Genomic DNA, 12,400 nt, shown 5'->3' on the forward strand with positions numbered 1-12,400 from the left:
CTGGGAGATCAGATGATGTTCCTGGTCACTTCACACAGGAAGAAGAGAAAAAAATGATTTTTCAGCATCTCTGATAAATTTTTTAGCGAACCCGAGCCGAAGCTCAGGTTCAAAATCTGATACTCACTAAAATACTCACTATGAAGAGCGGGAAGCCTCTGGATCCTAATGAGGCTTCCCTCGGTTGAGCGTGGCCCCCCCTCCCCCCCCCCCCCCATTGCTGAGCTCCTCTTCCTGGATCAAGTAAGCACAGTGGCAGTGCGAATCTGCTCGCCCATGCTACTGCACATGCACGGACAGGCTCAGTCGACTATTGTGCGCACTTGATCCAGGAAGAGGAGCTGTGTGGTCGCGATGTGATTAGTGACAATGCATTGTCGCTTAAAGAGGAACTCCAGTGAAAATAATTTAATATAAAAAGTTGCTTAATTTTTACAATAATTATGTATACATGATTTAGTCAGAGTTTGCTCATTGTAAAATGTTTCCTCTCCTAGATTCACATTCTGACATGTATTACATGGTGACATTGTTACTGTGGGCAGATTATGTAGCTGTTCTGGCTTTAACAGACAGCTATAAACAGCCATTTTCTGTGTGTGTCATTGTTACATTGTGGCAGTTTGCCCAGAGTACCGTACGGTACCAGAGCCTCTTGTGGGAGGGGTTTCAGCACAAAATCAGTCATACAGCGCCCCCTGATGGTCTGTTTGTGAAAATCATTATATTTTTCATGTAAAAGTGGGTATCAGCTACTGATTGGGATAAAGTTCAATTCTTGGTCGGAGTTTCTCTTTAACAACGAAGTAGCATGAGAAGCCTCAATAGGATCCTGATGCTTCCCCCTCTTAAGGTAAGTACCTGATTTTGTACCCGAGCTTTGCCTCGGGTACACTTTAAGAATTCGTCAGGGTGAGGTAAGAGTTTACCATTGGCAAAAGTTGACTAAATGGTTTTAAATGAATATTGTAAAAATCGGCAATGTTATTCAATAAGTTTGATACAGCAAAGTTCTACTTTAAGTACCATTACCATATCATTTCATTGCAAAGCCCAACTATAAATTTATTTTCCTGGACCATTTTTTCCTATAATCTACAGATCTAGATAACATAATTTTATTATTGCACTGTTATAAACAAACCTATGGAGGTTTAGTTAGTTTTCAGCTGAGCTGCAGCCAGGCAGTTCTGGCTTCCCTGCATGCGTTCAGCTGCTATTCACCACCACTGGAATAGCACATGTTTGCAAATGTAAATAGCAAGGTGACTAACAGTTATCACACAAGATAAAAAAGTTTTGTGCCCAAAAAAACCCTTAAAAAACAAAAACAAAAAAGCACTAAATTATTATTCTTTATTTTTTTTTGTAGTAGAAGTGTGAACTTATTTCATGCATTTGTATTTTGCCGCATATGATTGTGTTTGATTGGAAGCAGCAAGTTTTATTTTACTTTATTTATCCAGTGTTCTTAAGGCTGCTTACACACAGGGACGTTACAGGCGCACGTTAGTGCGCCTGTAACGCTCCCCCAACGCACAGCAATGTAACACAAGTGGGCTGTTCACACAGCCCACGTTGCGTTACATGTAACGCTGCACATTGTCCGGAAAGTGCAGCATGCTACGGCGTTAGAGCGGCTATAGCCGCGTTAGACTGTTTGCACATGCTCAGTGGGGGGCAAAGAGGAGGCGGGGAGAGCCAACTACAGTAGTCGCGCACATGGCTACTTAATATTCACTGCACTGGCAGCAGCTGATTGGCCGGCGGGACCACGTGATGCGGAGTGTCTCACTCCGCATCACGTGGTCCCGCCGGCCAATCAGCGCCACTCTGGGAGACCTTATAGGGATAGAGCCGCCTAACGCGGCTCACTCTACCATCCTCTCTTGCAGCACCATACGTTGTGTTAGGTGCACGTTATGCGACTTTAACGTGGCACCTAACACAACGTCTTGGTGTGCAAGTAGCCGAATTGTATGGTTTTTAATAAAAACATGTTTCATAAATATAAAATGGAAGTTTCCACTTTAATCTACATTTTAATTGCAGCTTATTTTACCTGTTCTTTGCATTGCTATACGCATGTGGCCACCAGTAACCACAACCACACTAGAGCACACCCTTTAAACCATATAGATGTGGAGGAATGATTGGTTGGTAACAGGAATCCTAATGTATCTCTCCTTGGTTTTCTACACCTTAAAGGTAACCTAAACTGAGAAGCATATGGAATTTTCCTTTTTTAATAATACTAGTTGCCTGGCTATCCTGCTGATCCTGTGTCTCAAATACTTTTAGCCACAGCCCCTCAACAAGCATGCAGATCAGGTGCTCTGACTGAAGTTATACTGGATTAGCTATATGCTTGTTTCAAGTGTGTGATTCAGCCACTACTGCAACAAAAGATCAGCAGGACTGACAAGCAACTGGTATTATTTAGAAGGATACATCCATATCCCTCTCAGTTAAGGTTCTATTTAATACATTAAAAGAATAGTCCTTTTCTGTAATTATACATGAATGTTACTTATTTTTGGCAAGACTGATTTTTTCATAGAACACATAAAAACACATGTATTTAACCCTAGAATCCTTGATGAAATCAGTATGGGCTTGTGTATGCCCATATTTCAGATATTATAGACATTGCTGTTTTTTTAACACCTATCTGTTTTCCCTTCATGGGACACTAAAAAGTAAGTTGAAATGCCTGCTGTCTGTTCTGATAAGGAGATTGCCTTCGCAATCCAGTACTTTCCTACTCTTATGCTAGGTACAAACAATGAGATTTTTTGGCAGATTTACTGCCAGATCAATTATTTCCAACATGTCCGATCTGATTTCCGCTCGATTTTCCGTTCACTTCTATGGATATGTTGGAAATTATTGATAAAGAAGCAATCATTAACCATCTGCATTTACAGCAAGCTGGAACTCTAGTAATGATAACAACTGGATTCCAAATTGTATTTAGTTGCACTAATGGAGGATATTCACTTCCAAAATGGTTTGCATGCAAAAGCAATCTGTACTAAACCCTTTCACTAGCATTGAGGTTATCTCCCTTTGAAAGGGTCCCAACTTTATGCACACCAGTCAGCAAGCAAGCAAAACTTTTTATGCTCTTGAACCTGAGATTCACACTGAAGCCTGTCAGATGCTACCTTTAAAGGTAACAGCTGCCTGCACATAAATCAGTCTAAAATCTCCAGGGAGTGACAAACTGCACTGCTGATAGACTCGTCCAAAACCTGTCCGATTTTCACTACTTATTGTAATTGACTGCAACATAGGAAAAGAGTAACTTATAATGCATTGAATTACTCTGGGAGAAATGTACATTTTATATGTTTGTTTTTTAATGGACACCTGAAGAGGGATGAGGAGGCCGCCAAATGTATTTCCTTTTAAGCTTGCCTGGTAGCCCTGCTGATCCTCTTCCTCTACATTTTTTAGCCATAGACCCTGAACAAGCATGCAGTAGTTGAGGCACTTCTGATATTTTTGTCAAATCTGGCAAGATTACCTACATGCTTGTTTCTGGTGTGATTTAGACACTACTGCAGCCAAATGGATCAGAAGGCCGATAGGCAGCTAGTAATGTTTAAAATGAAATAAATATGGCAGCCTCGATATATACTTCTCGCTTCAGGTCCCCTTTAAATTTTTAATTTTTTTATGATAGTTCTCCTGTAACTCTTTTTCTCTTTTAGTAATTAGGACACTCCCAAGTCAGATAATTTTCAGCTTTTCAATAGCCTTAGTCATATGCAGCAGACAACGTGTTACCCACCTCCACCAATTACATTTTTCTGCAGATCTTAAATGCCACTATGAATGGATGACAATAGATTTGCATCTTATTTATGCACCTGACCTGTTTGTTGTACAGTCATAATTACATTTTTAACAGCACTGGGACCAGTAGGCATCATTTGTTACCATGGAAACAAAATGACATATTGTACAGGGTAGGAAACATATAACCATGAAAATGGTACAAGTGCTGAGAGATGTTTAACAGCACTTGCTTAAGCCGTGTAGATTTCGATATTAGAGTCATCATTTCCTTTCTCCCTTGTTGTATAATGTTATTATCATAAACTGCTGCATAAGTATTTTATGAAAAATATTTTTTACCTGATAGATGACAATAATTACATTTGTCTGCTCATTCGTTTTGGGCAAATGCTTATTTCTAGTGAGTTGGAAAATTTAAATTTAGAATTATTGCTAACCAAATTACCTTTATCTGCGAAAGTGCATCTGCTCACAATTACTTACAAGAAGGAGAATGAATTCATTCAGCATTTGCCTTTGCTTTTCTTGATCAGTGTAACTGGCGACTAATGCTCATAGTTTAGTGGACGATTTTTCCTCTTTGTTTAAATGCTAGTGAATCTCTAAGCCTCACAGTGCTTATTAAGCCTTGCCGTGAAAATGATGATGCTTAAAACTAATTATCAGATTTCATTATGACTTTAATTGTGTAAGAAAGTTTTCTGTCATCACTGTGAAACCATACTTATCAGGCACATACTAGTTGTCATAGCTACTTAAATTGGTGTTCCAGTTACTAGTGCTGTATTTCTCCACCGAGTATCCCCTCCACCTTTATCTTCCTGGTAGCATTATATGCATTCCAATTTGTAGCTACTAAGCTACCAACAGCTTGAGTTTAATAGAAGAGGAACTAGTGGCAGCTGGTTAGTTGAGCAGAAGAGCTTGAAGGAGACAGGATTCCTCCATAAACTTCAGGAAACTTCTATCTACAATATGGTCATACTGCTAATCCAAAAGAGAAACCCTGACGACTTCAGAATACAGTATTTTAAAGATCCATTTATTGACTCCTAACATTTAGCTTGATTATGACTAATGTTATGGGGGTTTCAGGAGACCCATGTAAACATTAACCAGAGCAGGGATGCTTATCTCATCGCTCCTTGTTCAGTGTTATATGATTACAGGATAAACCCTCACTCTTGTTAAATGGACACCCACCAGGCACTGGGATTTACCCAATAAATCTTCATACCCAACAGCAGTCGAAACCTGAGCTCTAGAAATAGAAGGGGTCCTATTTCACCTTTCCATCTCTGAGCCACATCCTTCTGCTGGTGGCTTAAGCCACTTTAAGGGGGAGAGGTCATGCTTATTTTTTTCTCCTTAGCTCTCCATGGAGCTGAACATTTTTGTGCCATGGAAGGCTTATGAGTTACATCTGCTGATCAAGTTATCTCAGCTAACCACAGTTAACTCAGTCTTAATGCATAACATTGCACTGGAGGTAAAAGTCATACTGTATGAAACTTTTTCTGTGCAGTCCCTGGCTACCAGTAACATATGCTAACTGCAATGTCTCTGCATCAACCCCCAAATGTCCTGTAGCTTCAAGCATAGGAAGCTGTAACACAATAATCTATGTCATTAACATAAGAGCTTTATTATAGGCATATAAAGCTTTAATATTTTGCATTGGTTTATTCTCCCAGTGGGACTAGGTATTATTGGAATAAGGAATATGTTAAGGTTTATGCCTATAATACTGATATGATATTGATCTCTTTCAGTGGCAGAAACAAACAATATCTATACTCTTTAAAAGTATTTGTAGTTTGTTACGGCATTTTAATATCAATAGAAAAGAAACTATGCCAGAGTACTCAGCATGCCTTTTTTGCAAAAAGTGAAGTAACAGTGATATATTGTAGTATTCTTAAAGGACCACTATCGCAAATAAAGTAGACAATTAAAGAGGAACTCCAGCCTAAACAAACATACTGTCATTAAGTTACATTAGTTATGTTAATTAAAATAGATAGGTAATATAATCTCTTACCCACACTGTTTTACAAGAACAGGCAAATGTTTGATTTCATGATGGCAGCCATCTTTTTGGTTGAAATGAGGTGACAGGAAGCATAAGACACAGTTCCAACTGTCCTGTGTCCTGAGCACCTCTCCCAGTTGCTAGGCAACATGAATAACAACATAGGAAATCCCATCGTTCCCTGCACAGCATCAGGGAAAAAAAGCCTGGGCTTTTTGTCTTTGATGGGTGGAGCTTAGCTAAAAATGCAGCTAAAAATGATGCTTTGGTAAGAAAAACCAACTTCTGATGCTGTGAAACTGTTAAAGAAACACCAAGCCTTTTCAGTTCTGCTGAGTAGATTTTTAGTCCGGAGGTTCACTTTAAAGAACCAACAGGTTTTGAGCCAGTCCATCTCTTCATGGGGGATTCTCAGCATTTCCTGAACAGCAGTTGGGAAGTCTTACTGACAAAATAGTGTGCAAGTGTGTAGTGAGGCCGGCTGGTATCTTACTATCTTGGCAGTTAAACCGCTGTTCAGGAAATGTTGTTGAGAACAAAGAAAATCCTGAGAATCCCGTATGAGGAGATGGGCTGGCCCAAAATCTGTCGTTTCTGTCAGATTTTAACTGCCTACTTTTTTTGCGATAGTGGTCATTTAACAGGAACCTAAGGTGAGAGTGATGTGGATGCTGCCATTCTTTTCATCTTTTTAAACAATTTGAGTTGCCTGGCCATCTTCCTGATCCTGTGTCTCTAATACATTTAGCCATGGGCTCTGAACAGTGTACGTATTATCTGGGCGGTGGTCACCTAGGCATGAGTAGAAGCTAAGAGACGGCTCTCCCTGTGTTGGGTAAAGTAGGAGAATATAACAAATCTATTCAGATACATAATTTGGGGTCTGGCTATTGCCGGCATCCAAATTACAAAGATTTAAGGAGAAATACCCCTGCGATACTATAGCTGTAATAACATTAGTCAGGCAATACGTGGCGGGATGACCTGACTCACCCGAACAAGCATGCAGAAGAGGTATTTCTGACTGGATTAGCCCTATGCTTGTTGCAGGTGTGTGATTCATAAACAACTGGAGCCAAAGAGATCAGCAGGATACCAGGCAACTGGTATTGATGAAAAGTAATTAAATATGGCAGCCTCCAAATCATTCTCACCTCAGGTTCCCTTCAAAGAAAGGGAACGGTCTATGTTAAAGTGTGCCAGAGATGATTAACAATATAAATACAAGTCCAGATTTTAATGCAGTCTCCTAAACCACTTTGAGACTTGCAATCTCTGGCCCCTTAACTAACTGACGACCGGGTAACGCCCATGGGCGTGACCACGGCGGCAGCCCCAGGACCGCCTAATGCTGATTGGCGTCAAGTCCTGGGGCTACAGTGCGCAGCTGTCTATTTACATGTACAGCGCTGCGATCGGCAGCAGTGCTGTACTGGGGACAGCCGTGTGACACAGCTGTCCCCTCCATATGCTGTTAAGTGATCGGCTGTCATAGGCTGAAGCCTATGACAGATGATCACGCTGATTGGCTGGCAGGGGGAAGTAGGGAGGGAGCAGGGAAATCTATAAAAAAACATTTTATTAAAAAAAAAGCAATAAATATTTATTAAAAAAAAATAAACACTTAGGGGGCTGGGGGGATCAGACCCCACCAACAGAGAGCTCGGTTGGTAGGGAGAAAGGGGGGGAATCACTTGTGTGCTGTGTCGTGTGGCCCTGCAGCTTGGCCTTAAAGCTGCAGTGGCCCATTTAGTTAAAATTGGCCTGGTCTTTAGGGGGGGTTTAACACTGCGGTCCTCAAGTGGTTAAGGACCGGAGATTCTTTTTTTGCACAAAACGAGCAGTGATCACTGAGATTGGCTCACAGTGATCGTGGGGTCAGGAGCCAAGAAATTACCAAGAAATTACAGAGATACGGAGCTCTGCTGTCAGCATGACAGCAAAGTCAGCGGGTTGCAGCATTGCAGTGTCAGCATGGACAATGGGAGCAGTGTGTATGTGCCAATCTACACCCTGCTAGGGATAAATGGGGTGTAAATTTCAACTAGCCCATTCCGGAAGTGGTTAACCTATCAATTTGAAAATATTTTTTAAACCGTCCAAAATGATCAAATTCAAACTGAATAAATTTAAATGTTTTGCCTCTAACATTCAATGAAAAGATCAAATTTGATCTAAAATTATTAACCTTAAAGAGGAACTGTCATGAAAATCTTAAAATTTAAAACCCATACAAATAAGAAGTACATTTCTCACAGAGTAAAATGATCCATAAATTACTTTTCTCCTATGTTGCTGTCACTTACAATAGGTAGTAGAAATCTGACATTACCGATAGGTTTTGGGCTAGTCCATCTCTTCACGGGACATTCTCAGCATGACCTTTATTCTTTATAAAGGCATTCCCTGAAAATAATTAATACAAAAATGCTGGCCAGCCTCCCTGCGCACTACACACTATTTTGGCAGTTGGACAGAGCAACTGCCATTCACTAAGTGCTTTTAAAAAGAAAGAAAACCCTGAGAACCCCCATATGAAAAGATGGGCTAGTCCAAAATTTGTCAGTAATGTCTGATTTCTACTACCTACTATAAGTGACAGCAACATAAGAGAAAATTCATTTATTGATCATTTTACTCTTGGAGAAATGTACTTCTTATTTGTATGGGTTTTAAATTTTAAGATTTTAAGACATTTCCTCTTTAAGTGATTTAATAGGAACTCCAGTGAAAATAATAAAAAAAGTGCTTAATTTTTATGATAATTATGTATCTTTCCTATCCCTGATGTCCATTCTGACATTTATCACATGGTGACATTTTTATTGCTGGCAGGTGATGTCAGTGGAAGGAGATGCTGATTGCTTTTTTGGCAATTGGACCCAGCTGTAGACAGCTGTTATTTCCCACAATGCAATGAGGTTCACAGACAGGAAATTGTCAGAACCATGGTATTGACATCACACTGTAGGAGGGATTTCACCACAATATCAGCCATACATACCCCCATGATGATCCGTTTGTGAAAAGTAAAAGATTTCTCATGGGAAAGGAGGTATCAGCCACTGATTGGGTTGAAGTTCAATTCTTGGTCACGGTTTCTCTTTAACTTCCCACATCCCAGTACAATGTTGAATCGATGTGAATTTTGAAGTTCAAAAGTACCTTTTAGGAATCGCATTTGAGATGTTTGTGGCTAATATGAGGCTTGATATTACTGGTATTTATAAGCCAGTTAGCTTTTTTTATATTGGATTCAGTTATTGCCTAAACAATGGGGAAAGCAAGTTGGAGTTGTTGATGATGGCTGCTTTGTTACTTGCACAGGATTACCTGTTATTGACAGTTATATGTAACTATTGTTTTTCTTTGCACCAGTTTTTACATAATGGCTAAATAATACTGTGTTTAGCTACGAAAAAATAGAGCAGTGTTACTCACAGAAAATATATGTCAGAGTGTGTTTTTATGTTTAGGCTACTTACATCAGTAAGCTTAGCCTAAGAATTCTCAGTTATTACGATCCTCTGCTTATAACTACCAAATTCTTCTAGCACAATGCCGCTAAACATAACACTAGCGGCATAGATACAGAGACTTAAAAGCATAGGAAAGCCTATTTATAGATGTTATTGTTTGTGGAGTAGCTTGAAGTCTCTCATTCATTATGTTATTAGTGTGTAATAATGTGAAGAGTCTCGAGATGTAACAAGTGGTTTTCTTCTTGTTTTCAGAACAAGTGCATAGACACTTACATCAGTATGAGGTTGAATACCTGCAATTTGCTTTCCGTTGGATGAATAATCTTCTGATGAGAGAAGTTCCCCTGCGGTGTACCATCAGGCTGTGGGATACTTACCAGGTGAGTCCGAGCAGCAGGTTACCCGCTTGCTGTTACTTTCAGGTGCGTAAACACCTGCTCATGAGTTTTCCATCACATCAGCACATGTGGAGGTGACATAAAAACTGTGCATGTCATTATCTTTTGAAACAGCGCAAACAGCATTCTACGCATTAAAGAGTGTTATCAGACCAAGATAAATACACACAGCTTGGGCTATAGGCATCAGTTTATGTTGCAAATCAATAACTTTATCCAACTTGATCAGCTTTAATAGATCATCATAGCTAATCCTTAAAGCCTATTTCCACTTAAAGGGACTCCGAGCTGAAGTAAAAAAAGAAAGTTTTACTCACCCGGGGCTTTTTCCAGCCCAGTGCTGGTTGGGAGGTCCCACGACGGCATCCTGGCTCCTCTCCTAGTCCCCGCTCCGGAATGGCTGACCGGCCGCAGCCCGGGCGACACTCTGCTGAGTGTCGGGCTGTTCCTTCCGCGTATGACACGGCTGGCGTCACACGCCCGATGCCTCGCGTCATCACGGCGGCCGGCATGGCAGTACGGCGCATGCGCTCTTTAATCGCGCATGCGCAGTACTTTCACGCCGGCCGCCGTGATGACGCGAGGTGGCCGGCGTGTGACGTCAGCCGCGTCATACGCGGAAGGAACAGCCTGACACTCAGCAGAGTGTCGCCCGGGCTGCGGCCGGTCAGCCATTCTGGAGCGGGGACTAGGAGAGGAGCCAGGACGCCGTCGTGGGACCTCCCGACCAGCACTGGGCTGGAAAAAGCCCCGGGTGAGTACAACTTTCTGTTTTTACTTGAGCTCGGAGTCCCTTTAAAACTTTTTAGTTACCATTGGAAAAGCCAAAAGACCCTACTAAATCATTTAGTAGGGTCTGTTGCCTCACTCGCATTACAACTCTTAATTTTACCACTCTATATTTAATTTGAAAACAAATCTTCACGCATCCTTTTAGCTCTGATATACTCACTTTTTATGCCCATTATTTTAATTTTATTAAAAAAAGAAAAGTAACATTGAAGGAAGGAACCAAAGTATGATTTCAAATTTGAAAATGTCCTTTGCTCATGAATTGTTCCTGGATTGCATATCTTATCTGGGTTTTTTTGCCCATAGACTTTATAGCTTTAAAGTGTCAAGGTGCTTGGTACAATATGTTTTCTGCATTCTCCATTACATTTTGTCCATTCATGGTCTGGATGTTTGAGGGAAAATCTCTCAATAGAGGATAAAACAGCAGTTAAACACCACGATGTATCATTTGCATACTTTTCAGAGCTACAGTTTTTTTATATTATTTATGACTGATCCTTTTAGAACTTATTGTCTTACTGTCTTGTTGCGCTTAAAGTGAACCTCCAGACTAAAAACCGACTCAGCAGCACTGAAAAGGCCTGGTGTTTATTTAACAGTTTCACAGCATCAGAACTTTATTTCTCTTCTACAAGCCTCAATTTTAGCTGCACAGAAAAAAAACTGCCTGGGCATTTTTCCCCTGATGATGTGCAAAGCATGATGGGATTTCTGATGTTGTTGTTCTCGTTCTGCTGTTTTGGTGCAATTTTTTTTTTTTTACATCTTGAATTTGACATTTGAAGCCTAACACATGCAGCTGGGAGGGGTTATCAAGACACAGGACAGTTGGAACTGTGTCTTATGCTCCCTGTCACCTCATTTCAACCAAAAAGATGGCTGCCCCCATGACAAAGATGGCAGCCCCCATGAATCACAAACATTTGCCTGTTCTTTTAAAACAGGGTGGGTAAAAAATTATATTACCTATCTATTCTAATTAACATAACTAATGTAACTTAATGACAGTATGTTTGTTTAGGCTGAAGTTTCCCTTTAAACTAAGCGAACTAGCAATTAGGAATAGCTCATGTATCATCTTAGAACCTATGTAAATTGTTAATACATAATGTACTTTTGACAGGATTGCTATTCCTAAAAATCTAAGTAGAGGTTTAGAAACAGTTTAAGAACAATGCCCCAACTTGCTGTTATGTTAATGTCAGAAGGTTTTGACTGTTTGCATCATGTGCTAGTTTCTTCTATCTTGTAGGGATTCCAGTGACCTTATATCTGTGAGGAATATGCAAGTAATAATTTTAAATGTCTTAAAGTGGTATAAAGCTCAAAATTGCATTTCTGCTCGAAAACACTGGACACGGGAAAAATAATAGAAAAACCATAAAATACTAATATAAAGTCACTGGAAGGCAAAGTCACACTAACTGAGAACATTGCAGGTTGGTGGACAAATTATTACATTGTCTGTTAATTAAGGGTCCATTTCCACTAGGATATTACACTTAGCATGAACATTTTTGCTTTTTTCATGGAATTTTTAATGCAAATTTGTGTATGTGTCTAATGCTACATACACACTTGAGATAAAAGTATTTGGAAAAGGCAAGATCACAGACCAATTTTACCCCATTCCATGTAGTATGAAAGCATACTCTACACAGTCTATTCTATTGAGCTGAACTCCCCATCAGATAAAATCTTTGCAAGATGCTGTGCACAAAGATGCTGTACACATTCAAAAGTTCAGGATCTGCAAAAAATCTGTTCTTGCAAAAGATCCGTTCCTACAAAATGCATTTATATTCTATATCTGCAGATCCTCATACACACCTCGTTTAACAGACCTTTATCTGCAGATCAGATCCACCAGGATGGATCTTCAGATCTGC

At 40.1% G+C, this 12,400-nt stretch overlaps 1 protein-coding gene across 1 annotated transcript in view; it reads left to right on the forward strand.

The window, feature by feature from the left end:
• LOC137563631 (TBC1 domain family member 22A-like) overlaps nucleotides 1–11,790 on the forward strand; it is a 403,951-nt gene extending 392,161 nt beyond the window's left edge. The window contains exons 11-12 of the mRNA XM_068276324.1: nucleotides 9,571–9,698; nucleotides 11,764–11,790. Of these exons, the coding sequence (XP_068132425.1) occupies nucleotides 9,571–9,698; nucleotides 11,764–11,775 (140 nt within the window). The 3' untranslated portion in view covers nucleotides 11,776–11,790. The remainder of the gene's footprint in view (nucleotides 1–9,570; nucleotides 9,699–11,763) is intronic.
• The last annotated feature ends 610 nt before the right edge of the window (nucleotides 11,791–12,400 follow it).

The sequence above is a fragment of the Hyperolius riggenbachi genome, chromosome 3, assembly GCF_040937935.1.
Source record: "Hyperolius riggenbachi isolate aHypRig1 chromosome 3, aHypRig1.pri, whole genome shotgun sequence".
In the NCBI taxonomy this organism is placed as follows: Eukaryota; Metazoa; Chordata; class Amphibia; order Anura; family Hyperoliidae; genus Hyperolius; species Hyperolius riggenbachi.